The sequence below is a fragment of the Liolophura sinensis genome, chromosome 8, assembly GCF_032854445.1.
Source record: "Liolophura sinensis isolate JHLJ2023 chromosome 8, CUHK_Ljap_v2, whole genome shotgun sequence".
NCBI classification, from domain to species: Eukaryota; Metazoa; Mollusca; class Polyplacophora; order Chitonida; family Chitonidae; genus Liolophura; species Liolophura sinensis.
This window is the reverse complement of record NC_088302.1, coordinates 45,795,063-45,812,167: the sequence shown is the minus strand read 5'-3', so window position 1 is coordinate 45,812,167 and position 17,105 is coordinate 45,795,063. Positions and strand designations below refer to the sequence as shown.

General features: G+C 38.3%; 1 protein-coding gene across 1 annotated transcript in view; it reads left to right on the top strand.

Moving 5' to 3' along the window:
- Window positions 1-17,105, top strand: part of LOC135472160 (C-Jun-amino-terminal kinase-interacting protein 4-like) — a 68,744-nt gene that overhangs the window by 17,980 nt on the left and 33,659 nt on the right. Inside the window, 8 exon segments of the mRNA XM_064751527.1 lie at window positions 8,156-8,200; window positions 8,202-8,336; window positions 9,756-9,779; window positions 10,947-11,172; window positions 11,654-11,812; window positions 14,200-14,377; window positions 16,002-16,220; window positions 16,670-16,741. Coding sequence (XP_064607597.1) covers window positions 8,156-8,200; window positions 8,202-8,336; window positions 9,756-9,779; window positions 10,947-11,172; window positions 11,654-11,812; window positions 14,200-14,377; window positions 16,002-16,220; window positions 16,670-16,741 — 1,058 coding nt within the window.

Genomic DNA, 17,105 nt, shown 5'->3' with positions numbered 1-17,105 from the left:
AGTTTACAGGGTACAAAACGAAGGGTCACCATAATGACCTGTTTTCAGGTTTTGTATTTAGTTAACATTCACTCATAAAGATGTTTTTTGGCAGTTCTCACACTGCTCTTCCTACTAACATAGTTGTCCCTTATAAAATTTGGATATGGACGTGAAAGTGTATCTGGTATTAAAATGAAAATGATGGATTTTACTAAATGTCCAAATAAGTCAAATGGGTGCTGTGCGGTGTGAGACCACCAGATTTAGTTTGATGTTGTTATTTGCATAGGTGGTTAGTCCAGCTCGGAATCAGGGTATTTTGTGGTGTGTTGAAAGAGGTTTGTGAGAATCAAGCAGACCTTTACTGGTGTGGGTTTGTGTATTTTTTGGGGGGAGATTGTGCTAAGAAAATACAGCAGCATTGAATAGTTTGATGGACATAACATCATTGAAAAAAAATGTGTAGAATAAATCATGCAGAAGACATTGTGATCATGACAATTCCCAGTGTCTGACACTCAATGTAGCTTGTATAAGACACTCTCAGATGTCCTCTTCACAGTTCTTATTTCATTTTACATGTGTCTCAGTTCATGTTATTCCCCTCACTTCTACACTTCACCCATGTCCCTAGCCCTCACTAACATGTGACTTTAAAGGTACTGTTAGACAGACATGTATGCATGTCTCAGTTGTTTGTACATCTAACACACAAGATTTTTTTTTTTACACGGAGAAAACAGAGATTTGAATTACATTGAGCATTTCTTAGTTATATTTAGAGATGAAGTAGCAGTGATCTGAAAACATCTTGGACTACTGTCATAAAGAAAGATGAAAATGTACAAATTTAAGGTCATTCTGTGAATTATTCCTTTCTTCCCAGTAATGGACTTACATGTACAATATTCATTGACTTACGAGTAGATAAACACACAGCCTTAATTCTTCAACCGTTCGCAACATAACAAGTTTTATTGGAGACCAATTTTGCTCTGAGCCCTCAGACTTCAGCAAAGTATGGAAAATATATTGGAGCAATAAACCTGTATTTAACATCAGTTGAGTAAGTTTTTGTACTGTGCTGTAATGTTTGAAAGGTTAAAGAATCAAGATATTTTCAGGTGATTTCATTCCTAAATTCTGCTACAAGTTTCACAGTATTTATTTGTAGTGCAATAGTTATTTCCAAAGAAACTGTTAGCCCAACCATACATTAAGGTTTTATGTGGTTGTTTACTGTAGACTGACTAGCATGAACACAAGTAACCCATAGTATTACACTTTTGCACCATTACATCACTGATATCAGTGATGTGAAATTATGTAAACTGAGGTGATTTGTGTATATGGTTTTGTGAGACTTGGTGCAGGTATGCCTGTGAGGGAACTCTGACTGGTACATGTATTTCTGTCGTGTTTCAGTTTTGGTAGTCTTGTTAGTCCCAGTCCACCTGAACCGCCACCTCCTGCCTCCAGGTCTACGAAGAAAAGTTACCCTCCGCCACAGATCATCTAAACTTTGTCTCTTCATCTCAGGCCATTCACCGTCTTTCTCACCAACGAAATGTCAGCCCCAGGGACCTGGCTAGCTCACGCACAGCGGTTGTCATTGGGTCGAGGAGAAGGCTTCATTCCTCAGGGCATGCTGATGTATATATTATTGTTTTGTCACATTTTAGAAATCTGAGGTCATTCACAATCTCAACAGATCTAGGTCTGAAATGTCCTTTTGTCTGAAATGGCAGGTAGTGCAAAATGTACAATACATATAGTTGCAGAGGTGGTCTGCAAGGCCTTGTGCTTAATTTATGGCCTTGTGCTGGTTTTAATGTCATGCTAGTTTCATGGTATGTTTGGCCTTGTTTGTCAGTTATAGACGTATTAGCATACATACATTAGTCTTGTGGAAATGAGACAGCTTTACAGCCAGAAATGGTGTTTAGTCCCAGAAAAATGACATGATCTCATGTAAAATGAACTCCTGGTGTCAGAAGTAATGTGTTGAGAATTGTGGATGACCTCCGTGAAGTATAGTGGGCCAATTTATATTGCTACATATGTAGGAAAACAAGGGGATGGTGTTGTTAGTTTATTCAGTGTGAGCCAGAATTCTACCATGTAGGTTTCTGCTTAAAGGGATACAGAATTGATTCTGATTGACTGGTGTGAGAGATAGGCAAGTCCAGGCTGTGCCTTGCCCGAGCTGAAATTATGAATGGTACATTTATTCAAGTGTGGCCAAGGTTGCAAGATTTAACCCTAGAAACTCTATCTCCACTGTCAATCAGCATCGATTCTGTATCCCTTTAACACAGAATGAGGTTTATTAAATATTTTTTCAAGATGTAATTTTTTTGATGATCACAAACATCCATGGGTATTCTCTCCACATTCACTTTAAAACGGGCATTTTTACTTAAACAGCTAGACATTACAGTAATCCACTTCTCAGCATTTACCCGGTTATATTTATTTATTGTGTTTCTTTCAAAATAATTTAAGAGAATTTTTTTGACTAGTGTGCAGATATTGATGATTAAAACTAAGTATAAGGCATCGCTTTCCCGGTTGCATATTTGTTACATTTTGCCTATTATCGGTGTTTATTGGAACCAGGTGGATAGTGTTATGCTTCTCTAACCATTTTAAACAAGATTCTTTTATTTATTCAATTGTTAGTGATGTGTGAAGGGGCTTTAGGTGAGTGTATAATATGCTGTTACTCTTTGGATGAAAATTTGGGGGTTTCTCTGGGTAGCAATATAAGTTGGCCTTTATTAAAGCATTACGTTCCACTGCGAGTAGTGGCTGCTTCCAAGATATAAAAGTAGATCAGTTGTTTTTTCACTGCCATGTGATGTAGTATGAATGAAATGATATTTTACTGTAGAGTCTATGCTTATAAGGTATTGTACAGTCTGAAAATAACATCTCAAAATTTCTGAAATAACTGTCATTATTAGTGTTGAATGTCTTGGAAAAGTTAGTTTTTACAATAGGGATCAATAAGAAATTCTGGTTGGAGGTTTGTTGGTTTACAGTAGTATTTTATGTAGACTTTCTGACTGTACTGCATAAAATGTCACACAAAAATTGCCCTAGAAAATTAGGTGAAACCATAATTAATGACTTTAGAAGTTCTTATTGATCCATGTTGAGGGAAAACAAGACAATAATACCAAATTTTCTTTCCATTGCAGTTGCAGCTATTTCCGTTCAGTCATTCTTTGTATGATTCTTCTTTTGAACTCTACTTCCTTAAAATTTCAGATTGTCCCCCAGCCCATTACTTTGTGTTCCTTTAATGTTTTAAGAAAGCTGTTTAGTCAAAAAATGCAGCCAGTAATCCCTCCACCAGTTTGATCCGCATTGATCCTTATTGAATATTGATTGATTTTAGCTGTGATTTAAGTTTTCTGCATTTTATGTGAAAGTTAATTTGATTTAATGTAGAGTTACATTTAGTGCATACTTCACAAGCTCTAAAAGTTCAGGACAGTTCAATATTTTTGTCTGAAGTTGCCATCAATTATATTTGTTTATGCAAACAATGCAAGTGATATTTGTACATAAAATAAATTATTTTAACTGGATTTGAAATATTACTAGTTCATTTGTTGTTTTCTTGAGATCTTAATTTTGTTCATTGAAAACAAAATGTGGATCAACTGGTGGTGGGATCTTGCTGTAACACAAGTGAATAATGTTCCTTGTGTAAAAGAAGTAAAAAAAAAAAAATGCCCCAAAAATAAGTAAGCATCAGTGGGAAAAAAAACCCAAAACTGTGTTTCTTTAATTTTTTGTACACTTTTCTTGCTGCAGTTAAAAACTTGAATTATATGGTTTACTTCATGGACCATATTGATATTGTTGGGTACCAGTGATGTGAAACTGAATTTTTGTCCTTACACACTGTACATTTTCACGTTTGGATCAAATTCCTGTGATGTTTTCTTTTGTGATGTCTGCTCATTCACAGAAAAGGGCTATTCCATCATTAAAAATGTCAAATTGGATAAAAATTAAGTTTGACACCTAAAAATCTCACAACCGAATTCAAATATTAGATTTCTAATTTTTCAATCCACTGGTCACATAAGTGAAATATCAAATAAGTATTATAAAATAAATTTTCAAATTTACACTGATGCTTGCTTTATATTTCTTAGGTATTATTTCACTTTCAGGTTACTTGTAATCATTGCAGTCAACAATGAAGATTTTTTTTCCATCTTGATTGATTTGTTGAAGTTAATGGCTATATCATCACTAATATTCAGTCAGTAGCTGATGTAATGGTGTAAGTGCCCAGTATCAATACTCCTGTTATATTAATAAGGTCTTGGTGCAGAAACATTTTCTTCACCTGGATTTTTTTTTGTTCTCACACATTTCACATTTAGCTGCTTCAAATCACTAACAGAAATTCAGTTTGTCGACTTTTGTGAAATACTTTTCAAATATGATAAATTGAGACTTGCGTGAGACTCAAACTCACGACTTATAGTGCCCTATGGTTTCTACCATCTGAGCTATCCAGCCATATGTGAACGACTCACTTTTTAGAGTCTTGTTATACATGTATGTAGTGAATGATTTTTCACAGAAACACACAACTTTTGTAGTATATTGTACTGAAAGACGAATCAAGTGTTTCGAAACCTAAGTGCAGTCATTGTCTAGACTCTAGTAAGCAAGCTCTTCCAATGTAGTTATGACTAGACTCTAACAAGCAAGCTCTTCCCATGTAATTATGACTAGGCTCTAACAAGCAAGCCCTTCCAGTCTGGCTGGATACCTTAGTAGGGCAGTGGATTTACTTGAGCCAGTGTTTTCCTGATCTCGATTTTATCAGTGTTGAAAAATTATATCTACTCAGTGTATTCCCTGACAATAATTGCAATACACATGGCAGTGCACTCTAATTACGTGTAACACGCCCTCTGTCTTTCTGAATAGGTAAAGCTCCATAAGAAACAGTGGTCCTGCCTTCTAGGCAGGTCACACCTCACATGTAATTTTATGCTGCACAGTATAGTTACGCTGAAACACCGTGTCTAACCACACAGTAGTTATACATTTGCGGTGTGTGTGAAACACAAATGGATTTACTAAGGATACAGACCCATACATTCATGACCAAGTGTTAGGTCTGAGATCACAGGAGGCAATGGTTTAATCCCACCATTGGAGATGGGGAGCCCTTGACACCTCTGCCTGCACTGTTCTCAGCACTGTGGTAGTCGACAGCACTTAAATGGGCATTTAGGTGGTCATGGAAGAAGTTTGTTATCGTTGAAAGCATCCTGCTAATGTGACAAGTATTGAGCTGGTTCTGGTTGGAGAAAGCTGTGCCTCACTGTTTTTCACTTGCTTGCCAACGCAGAGTTTTTCTTAGTGTGCGCCAGTTTCCTCCAACTATTAGATTGACAGCCGTCGTGAAAAGTGAATATTCTTGAGTGCAGCAAAAAATAGGCCCTGAGATTTGTTTCATCATGCCAAACTGCTTTGTCAGAGTACCAAACCTGTACTCTTGCTTCAGTAATCAGGACCTGTTTTTCTTTTAATCATAGTTTGGAAGCTGGGAACATTCTAAGAACTAAGCTGTTAACTCATAGGTCTGAGGTAGAAAGTAACAGTTGATGTATAACTGTTACATATTTTGGGTCATACCGCAAACAATTTGCTCTGACAACTTCGCCTCCCTTGGTGCTCAGAGCTGAGAGGTTTAGAACAAGGAAACAGGACTGGTTGGCCCAGTTTCGGTATAATGTGACTGGTTGGGTATCTTCGGCACGATAATTGAGTGGAAGCAGCAATTTGGTGGCACAGACTCTACCAGCCACAAGATGATACAGTATATGTACAAACACGTTTCATCCACATTGTTAAGTTCAATGTAAAACCCCGAGCATACATACATACTTTGATGACCCAATAATGAGTTTTATAGGTGCAGGTGGTGGGAAAAAAATTCATGTTACAGTATCATCTGTCAGGAAAGGGGGGTAAAATGAACACCTCATTTTTCAACATTTGACATGCTTCATTTGGTACATATTGTAAGACATTGACATGAATAACTCGAAATTCATGATTGTATGCATGTGTGTTACTTGAAGAGTTTGGCTGCTAACTGTTGATAAGTATCAACTACTCACATGTTGGACTATAGTTGATCAGTATATTAGAAAGTGTGTCTGAGGGTTTAGCTACTGCTGATCTGTGCAAGTGTTTTGTTACATGAGGATTTGGTCACTTGATCAGTATATGTTTTGTGCTACTTGAAGGGTTTGGTTACTGTGATAAGTATAAGTTTTTGCTTATTTAGAGTTTGGTTACTGTTGATTATTATAAGTGTGCTACTTGGGGATTGGCTACTGTTGATTTCTGCAAGTGTGTGTTACATGAGGGTTAGACTACTGTTGATCAGAACAAGTGTGCCAATGAGGGTTTGGCTACTGTTGATCAGTATAGACTGTGTGGGTGCTGTGTGAGGTTTGGCGACTGTTGATTTGTACAAGTGTGGGTGCTGTGTGAGGGTTGGCGACTGTTGATTTGTACAAGTGTGGTTGCTGTGTTGAGGGTTGGGCGACTGTTGATTGTACAAGTGTGGTTGCTGTGTGAGGTTGGCTAGTGTTGATTTGTACAAGTGTGGGTGCTGTGTGAGGGTTGGCTAGTGTTGATTTGTACAAGTGTGGGGGCTGTAGTGAGGGTTGGCTAGTGTTGATTTGTACAAGTGTCGTTGCTGGAGAGGGTTGGCTAATGTTGATTTGTACAGTGTGGGTGCTGTGGAGGCAGGGTTGGCTACCGTTAATCAGTATAAAAGTGTGCTACATGAAAATTGACTACTGTTGATCAGTAGAAGCATCTGCAGCATAGGGTTGGCTGCTGTTGATAAGGACAAAAGTGTGCTACGTGTACTTGAGAATTTGACTACTGTTGATCAGTTGCAAGCATCTGCGACATAGGGTTAGCTGCTGTTGATATAGGACAAAAGTGGGCTACATCTACTTGAGATTTTGACTAGTGTTGATCAGTACAAGCATTTGCAACATAAGGGTTGGCTGGCTGTTGATAAGGACAAAAGTGGGCTACATGTACTTTGACCACTGACTACTTTCGATCTGTCCACAATTTCCCAAAACAGGCTGTAGATCTGAATATACCAGCAGTGCTGTGTTGCTGATCAACTTACTACATTGTCATTTCGCAAACTGTTCTGCACTGAAGCAGAAGGTGAAATTCATCATAAAGCAGTGCGTGGAGTTGTGAAACTACAGAAAGTTCTGATTATAATGCTAACTGTATAATCGTTTTGTTCCAGTTTTAAAGCACGGGTTTGAGACATTCTCATTAATATTAAGAAACAGAGACAAATTTTTTTTGATAAGATGATCACAAGGTACAATCCATTCTCATTTTAGAATGCAACCCCTGATCAAGTAGAAGAATAATTCCCCAATGTGATGGAACATACCCTGTAGCTTCAGGCAGTTTTCTTAGATAAAATGTGTTATGAAGCAATTAGAATGAACTGAATCATGTGTATAAGTTTAACAAATCATTCAGTTATTTGTGAAGTGAAGCTTCTCGACGGATAAATGTAGCTGTGGATAACAAGTGTATACATGTGTATGTTACTACCTATTGGCAACACTACACTGTTTTTATAACAATAGGGTACTTTTATTACCTGGGCCCAGTTGTTTAAAAGTGTATTAGCAGTTAAGTCCAGTATTAACTTTAGTCAGGACAAAAGTCCCATTAGTTTTATATTATAACAAGATTGGTAACTAAAATTTAAGCCTATCTTAAATTTAATACACTTTTGAACAACCAGTCTAGAGTAGCCAGTGGGACATGAAATTTTGAGGAAATACCACATTGTGAAACATTTCATAGCTGGGATGAATTTTCAGGGTTTGGGTAAGTGATGGTCTAATCACTGAGGATTCATATAAATTCTTAGTGGATTTCGAGGGAATTTTACAGACTATAATGTTTAACACAAACAGGAGGCTTAGCAGTTAACAATAACAGTGGAATGCCTTCTAGACATGGAAACTCATGGAGAACCATATGGATGTTACTTACAGTCACTGTTGTAGGATACCAGGTCTGTCAACAAAAACAGTCACTGGATGTTAACATCAACTGTTCCTCACAGTTTCAGCAACTTGTTCAGCTCCTCAAACAAGCCTCACAACCCAGGCATTACCAGTGGCCACTGTGAAGTACAACGCTCCCACTACCAATGTACGACCTGTGGGAGATCCCAACAAGAAGAAGAGAGACTCTTACAATCTGGGGGAGAAAGCTAAAGCCTATGATTTTCTTCATGATGAGGCGTAAGTTTTACTTCTGTGTGGTCAGTTATTTTCTCAAATTGTACATGTAACTTTATTTCTTGCTGCCGATTCAGAATGCACATGTCTGTTTTCTGTTTTATTTGCTCCTTTTTTGCTGTTCGAGTGAAATGAAATGCTGTTGAGTTGGAAACCCGCATGAAACTCAACTCTGTGATATTTGTAAATTGCACTTGTCATAAACTTGAGTGGGTAGAATATCTGCACACTTTGGTCTTGTGGAAATCTTATGTGTTTTTGCACCATGTACAAGTGGAAGGTTTATTTTTCTCCTTCATTGAATTCAGTTTGCTAATAATGTTGATAGTTTTTGTTTTTATTTTGTGCAGATGTGTGTCTGTTTTTTTGTTTGCAATGCACACGTTAAAGCAGACTGTGAAAGTGGCTTGTGTATATGGTTTGTCTTAAATTCATGTTTTGATTTGCTGATTTGTTGCCTTTTTCTTGCACTTTTAGCCCTATGAAAAAAGAACCGTATGTACTTGAGTCCTGCCTGTGGTTCCCTGCTTCTTTCCCTCTGTTATGTATTAGTTCCAGTACCTTTTAGTTAACATAGTGGGTGGTGGATTCATTAGCACCATTAACATCAGTTTCCTCTCCAGTATTTTTTGTTGAATTCAGTTATTTGATAATTCAGACTTTTTACAATTTACACCTAAAACTTTAGAAATTAGAATATTTCTATAAATATATTTAATTGGTGTCACGTTGTATTCAACAAAATTTCACTTATGTAACGGCAATCAAGTGACTAGAGAAAGTCAAACTGTACCTGATGACTCTCCTGTCTATAATATAAAACTACAGCCGAGTCAGGACAAACTGCAGCTGAGTTAGGGCAAAACTGCAGCCGAGTCCGGACAAACCGCAGCCGAGTCAGGACAAACTGTCGTTCTTATTTGTCCATAACAAGGTATACAGTGAGGATACGTGTTATTGGTCCTAATGGCGTGGAAAAAAATATAAATAACACAAATTTATTCACTTAAGAAAAGCTCAACACTAGGCTATGCCCACTCATTGTTTTTGATGCCATCCAAAGCCATTATTGCCTTTGAAGTCATTAAATCATGCTATGATGGTGAACCCTACAAATGACGGTCACAGTATTTACATATAGCAGTTACCTCTTGAATTCCAGAAAGAGGAGGAATCTCAGGGTAGGATTGAGGCCATCTTTGTGATTTAGCTCTGGGGATTCACAAATCATCCATGTGCATTCTCCATTTTACCATTTCTTGTCACACATGACCCTTGTACCTGTTCATGTTCTATGAAGCTGTAGAGAAACAACATTGTGTTTGAGAAACCAACCCATACCTTTGTGTTTGAGAAACCAACCCATACCTCTGATACATGAATCCCTGAAATTCCATGATTCATTTCTCATTTTTGATGCAGAAAACTGAAATTCCCAGACATGGAGTAGGTATTTCTAAAAAATATTTTGCATTGGGAATGCATTTTGCATGACCTTCTGAATGCAGACAAATATAAATGTGAACCCTTTTGTTTGTTTTCGAGTGATATACATGTATTTGTGCTGTGTGGGATGATTTGAATTGGCCGTCATGACATTGTGGCTTGTTCACAATTTAAATGTATTCTGATAGACCTACATATACCCTTGTAATAAAGTGTTATAAAGGGGCATCTCCATTGGTGAGCTTTTTTTGTAGGTTATTCTTCTTAAGTTAAATTTATTCTTAAATGTCAAAGAGTTCAGCTAAAAATAAATAGAATGAACAGAATGATGAATATCAGAAGCTGGTAACACCATTCCCATGTACAAGCATTGGCGTGATGGACATGTCAGAAAATGTACGTGTGGTTATATTGGTACTTCTTGTTATATTATTTATGTTCATACATGGTTATGTACTTACTAGCCACATTTGCATGTACATTTACAATTTGTGACAATTGGGACATTGCAGTGTTTATATTCCCATTGCTGCTGGACCCTGAACAATCTGGCCTGCATCCTGCACAAATTTTAACTATGTTCTGCCTAGCTAATATTCCATGACTGTGAAGCTTTTAAAATCCTCCAGCCCACGTCCTTCCCAGCTAATAAGCCATGATTATGACCTCACCCATTTGTTATTGCCCAGCTTTTTTCATTTATCAGTGTTTCATGTTTATTGTATATGCTGTAACCATGTTTATATCCTGCTTACCCAGATTTAGTATGAAGTTATTGCTGAGCATGATATTTAGTGAGTTCTCCCCCCATTATTCATAACCATGTTACTGTTATGCATTTTTTTCTTTCATGCAAAAGTGTTACTTTGTAATTTTTGGACATTTGAATTAATAATGGTTTTTCTTTTTAAACAGATATAATATTTTTAGTCAGACCACATGATATGATTATGTAAGATATGCTACTTTTTTTTTTTTTTTGGTAGTTTTAAAGTACACAAACTGTTCAGGTACATGTAGCTAAAGGATACAATTCCTCTCATACAGGATCACACTCATTTTCATTAGGAGATCTTTCAACTGTATGTTTATCAGAAGTTCAAATCTCCATTACACAACTTCTCATGCCTCTCAGTAACAGTGTTATTAACCGCTCCCTACGTACAGGTCAGCTGAGAAAACCCGTAGGGAGCGTGAGAGAGAGAGGCGAGAACAGTACAAGCAGGTGCGAGCCCATGTCAAGAAGGACGATGGGCGCATGCAGGCTTATGGTTGGAGCTTACCTGCCAAGTTCACCTCCCATCTGCCCAGAGAGCAACCCAGTAAGAGTCATGTCCCTGTGCCGGTACCTGTCTACTGCAGACCCCTGCTGGACAAGGAGAATGGGCTCAAGGTGAGAAGATTATATAGACAAAAGTAACAATGCAATCCTGTTATCAGTAAAACAGCAGCTTGTCATTCACTCTTTTGGACTTACTAACATATATTAAAGCATAAAAAAGTCCCAAAACAAGAAGAACAAAGCAAAGATATCATAATATACACTAGCCCTGCTGTAGTCTTAATAGTCATCATGGAAATATACATGTATTTGGCTTGCACTCAAGGCCATGTTGGATTGAATATAACAAAAGAATGTAATGGTCTCTCCTGCACATTTCTCTGTGTTCACTGGGCTATAATTTGTTAAAGATCAGTCATCTGTGTTAACACATGCAGTTTGCACAAGCAGAACCTTGAGAATGATAAAAAGCTAAAAAGTTTCATGTTTCGTTTCTTATCAATCTGATATGTTGGATCCAACATGATGTAGATGGCACTTCACATTTCTGATGTTGATTTACCCATGTTTTCTGGTCCCTCTCTGTACCCAGATCTGGTGTGCCGCGGGTGTGAATCTGACTGGTGGCCGTACCCAAGATGGAGGATCTATCGTAGGGGCAAGTGTGTTCTACTCTAACCCCACGGAGGAAACAATTGATAACAAGAACCTTCCCAACGACGAAGTGGAAAAGTTAGATAGGGAGCTAAAGGTGGTTTATTACTGATGGCCATCATGCTATCAGTGTCACTAACACATACTGGGACTTCATCAGGCTTCAGCTTCGTGTATTTTGTCTTATGTAGTCCTTTTTTAAATTTTATATCTCGTTTGTTTGTAAAGCACTATTTTATTTGGGTCTCTGGAAAATGATAATGAAGGAGGTGTGGATTTCAGCACATACTTTGCACTTTAATTTTTCATCAGTTATCAATCTGCGATTTTAGTAATAAACATGCTTTATAAATTTACTTTTTTGATTTTCCAGTAATAACTATACTATATGTGGTCTTTGCATAAACTTACACTCTTTATCAATTCATAGTGACACTAATTCATTAACTCAAATTTCAACAGAAACTTTTTACTTTGTCTTTCATCCATAATCATCCTGTATGTGACCTTTATATCCATTCCCAACTGTACTTATTCAGTAACATAAATGTCCACCTTGACTGCAAATATTTCAGTGAAACTGTTTGAACTTCCTTTTAAGACACTTTCACATGTACACTAGACATTAAAGAGGGAGAACAGTACCCTTACCAGTCTTTATTGAATTATATCCACTAAAGTATTCTGATGATGAAATTCATGAAAATGAAAGTGACAGCATTTAGCAGCACTCACCTATTTATTGAAGTGAACACAAAATAGGACATGTATGGTGTGACCAAGGGGAGCTACTCTGTCCTAAAATAGTACATGAATGGTGTGACCAAGGGAAGCTACTCTGTCAAATCCAGATTACTAAAGAAGTACAATGTATTTCCACTGATGATAAGTGCTGAGATGGTGTGTCTAATTGGTTTTCTAAATGATCGTTGTAGTAAATTTCATCAAAATTTTTGAGCTGTCTAGTTTACATTCTCCTATGTCTCCTGGTCAGTCTGTTCACTCAGTGGACAATCCATGTTGAGGGAATGAGAGTCTTGCAATTCTGGAGTCCACTTTTGGATTCAAAGCTGTTGATTATCTTTCATAAACAGATTCTGCGAATCCTTGCAGATCTACATGAACTTGGTAATGGTTGACAAGATTCAAGTCAATTGTTTAACGGCACACTTCTTTTGTTGCCCTATGTTATAAAGTGTAAAAGTGGCAAAAGTTACTGCATCAGTCAGGCTTAAGGCTAAACCCTTCTCTCAGTTATTCTGTGATCACATGTTACGGTATGGTCATGTCCATTATATTTGCTGTCAGGTTGTACTAAAAGGTAAGTAATGGGTGATGCTGAACTGTAACACAGCTATTAGGAATGAGTAGTTTCAAGTGCATTTACAGACTGAAAATTGGAGAACTAGAATTCTCTTTGTTAATCAGGAGTATTCTTACTGCTGCCACTGAAATGTCGTGATGAGATGTTGGGGTAACATCTGAAGCTTTAGTTTTGTAAATCATTTCACCTTGTTGCAGTATAATGTGCACAGCGCCTTGTATGAAAAAAGTTAGGAAATCAGCAGGCCACACTGCATATTACTGACCGCAGAGATATGATAATATGTGCCCCAATGTGTCAGCAGTGATGTGAACATTGTGTAGTTGTAATCCGGCCAAGGTGCTCCTTCAGTAATTACATCTCTACCATATATGAAAATCTGGACGTGGTTTTACAGCTCTAGTTCATTGTGCACATAGCTGCTGATTGTAGTTCATCGCTGATGTTGTAGCTTTTTTACGCATGCAAGACACCTTTTGATTTGATTTTTTCACATCATATGCTTGGTAGACACTGTTTATGCTGTGTTGGGCTGGCTCACATCCACATAACCGCACTAACAAAAAAATATAATCTGTATTTACCTGTGCTACTGTGTTAAATATCTTTGCCTACAGTATGTTTTTCTGTAGTAACCACCAAATACACCTTGTCCATACAGATGCAATGCTATGTCAGTATGCTAATTTAATGTATAATAATTAGGTCACAAAGAACTCTTGATTTCTGTGCATTGGAATGATGGCTATTTCTGCTATGGCAGCTTTTATCCTTGGATTATTTCCCATGAACGTGTAACCTCTGCAAATAAAGTTTGGGAGAATGCGATACTCTTAACATGCTCAAAAAGGTTGAACAATTTGGTGGCAAACAATATTTTCATAGTTTTAAAATGATCGCATCTTAATATCCTTTACATTAATACTGTTTTAACCTTTATGCATGGCTTATAAAGAGCTCTTGCCCATTAAATGTGACGTACAGTTCTGTCTTATTAAATGCATAATATTTATAACATTTGCATGGTGTTAATTGAAAGAAGAAACTATTAGTATGTGCTATTGTTATTCACCCACATGCTTTACTAGTATGCATGTTACTTATATTTGCCCTTGCATCAGCCGGTTATAATGTCTCCCTGTATGTGCCGTTTTCTTCAGGAGCATGAGAAGAATGTACAGAAGTCTGAGAATGAGCAGATGTCATCATTTGTCTGGATCTGCACCAGCACAAACTCCTACAGTCGTGTCACAGTCATTGATGCCAACAACCCTGGTGACCTCCTGGAGTCATTCCGTGTGACGTCTTCTCACATCCTCTCCATCGCTAGTGTACCAGGTATGCATAGTTAGTGCTGCAGTAGACAGGGTTCTCCAACATCCCCCCATTGCAAGTGTACCAGGTATGCACAGGTAGTGCTGTAGTAGACAGGGTCCTCCATCTCCCCATTGCTAGTGTACCAGGTACTCACAGTTAGTATTGTACGGAGACGATCACCCAACATCTCCTCATTGCTAGTGTACCAGGCATGCACAGATAGTACTGTGGTAGACCGGATCCTCCAACATCTCCTCATTGCTAGTGTACCAGGCATGCACAGATAGTACTGTGGTAGACCGGATCCTCCAACATCTCCTCATTGCTAGTGTACCAGGCATGCACAGATAGTACTGTGGTAGACCGGATCCTCCAACATCTCTCCATTGCAAGTGTACAGGCATGCACAGATAGTACTGTGGTAGACCGGATCCTCCAACATCTCTCTATTGCTAGTGTACAGGTATGCACAGATAGTACTGTGGTAGACCGGATCCTCCAACATCTCTCCATTGCTAGTGTACAGGCATGCACAGATAGTACTGTGGTAGACCGGATCCTCCAACATCTCTCCATTGCTAGTGTACAGGTATGCACAGATAGTAATGTAGTAGACAGGATCCTCCAACATCTCTCCATTGCTGGTGTACAAGGTATGCACAGATAGTAATGTAGTAGACAGGATCCTCCAACATCTCTCCATTGCTAGTGTACAGGTATGCACAGATAGTAATGTGGTAGACTGGATCCTCCAGCATCTCCTCATTGCTAGTGTACCAGGCATGCACAGATAGTAATGTGGTAGACAGGATCCTCCAACATCTCCCCATTGCTAGTGTAAAGGTATGCACAGATAGTACTGTGGTAGACAGAATCCTCCAACATCTCCCCATTGCTAGTGTAAAGGTATGCACAGATAGTAATGTGGTGGACAGGATCCTCCAACATCTCCCCATTGCTAGTGTACAAGGTATGCACAGATAGTAATGTGGTAGACCGTATCCTCCAACATCTCTCCATTGCTAGTGTAAAGGTATGCACAGATAGTACTATGGTAGACAGGATCCTCCAACATCTCTCCATTGCTAGCGTAAAGATATGCACAGATAGTAATGTGGTAGACTGGATCCTCCAGCATCTCCTCATTGCTAGTGTACCAGGCATGCACAGATAGTAATGTGGTGGACAGGATCCTCCAACATCTCCCCATTGCTAGTGTACAGGTATGCACAGATAGTAATGTGGTAGACCGTATCCTCCAACATCTCTCCATTGCTAGTGTAAAGGTATGCACAGATAGTACTGTGGTAGACAGGATCCTCCAACATCTCCCCATTTCTAGTGTACAAGGTATGCACAGTAAGTATTGTAGAAGACAGGATCCTCCAACATTCTCCCATTATGGAAAACCAGTAGTTATATATGCATTTGCTTAATACGTAATGATATGTGTAAACATTCTGAAAATGCTGACATAAAAAGATGTGAACAGAAAAAACTTCATTACGTGCATGTATAAATTAAGGATTCTGTTCATGAAAGTAGGAGGAAGAGTGAGAAATAAATATAAATTATTACGCAATATGAATTTGTTATAATTATGTGAATGTTGGTTTGTTAATTACATGTAAAACTATTGATACAGGAGCCATGGAGTCTGACTACCCAAGGAAGGAAATTCCCGAATGGCAAAAGGAGAACATTGGCCTAAAACAGCCAGATGCAGTCAGCGAGAACCAGACCAATAATCAAGGGGAGGAGGCTGGCATAGGGGGGATAACATTTGTCAAATGTGCCACTGGTCCATCTAGTCAGAATGGTAGTACAAGTGCTTCACCTGTTGGCTCTCCACCCAACTCTAGAGGTAAAGTTAATCAGGATTATAATTCTAAGACTGGCATTTTGAATGCAGAAGGTAAACCATTGCTATTGCTACATGCTATAGTATTTTTGTACATGCTAAGGCCTGTGTTCAATTTGTCTGTCAAACATATGATCACTGCAAAAGCTAGAACCTGTTGCATATTTTTTTTTTTTTCATACAGCAAACCTATAGATACAGATATAAATGTAAATTCTGTTGCAGTATTTTTGCAGCAGTTTTGCATTTAACATGGGCCACATTTGCATGCTTACTTATCTGTGGAGTGATTGCTGTATAACAAGCCTGACATATATGCTGTATTTAACTGTCACATATCACACACATGTATACATATTCACATGTACGTATTTGATAGGTGAGATGCCAGATCACATATTCCCACATAATCATTTGGTGCTATCACATGGGCATGCTCATTTATTTAACAGAATCAAGTCCACTCGCTAAAGCTAATGTTGCCAAGATGACTGCAGCAGTACAAGCACTCTCAGATGATGGAGGTGGGTACCGGTTATGGCCCTTTAGATCACTGGCTCAGTGATTTGAGGATCAAGCCAAAAAAATATGACAATATATTCAAGAGTGAAGTAAAATGGAATTTTTGTTATATCATACCATTGTTGACGTCACATGTATTTCATATACCCACGCACGTGTGCTTAAAAACTGCAGGGGGCCTCCCTGACTCAGTTGGTTAGCGTGTTATTGCAGGAGTCTCTCACCAATGCGGTCGCTGTGAGTTCAAATCCACCTGATGTAGGCTTCCTCTCCGGCCGTATGTGGGAAGGTCTGTCGGCAACCTGCGGATGGTCGTGGGTTTTCCCTGGGCTGTGCCCGTTTTCCTCTCACCATAATGCTGGCCGC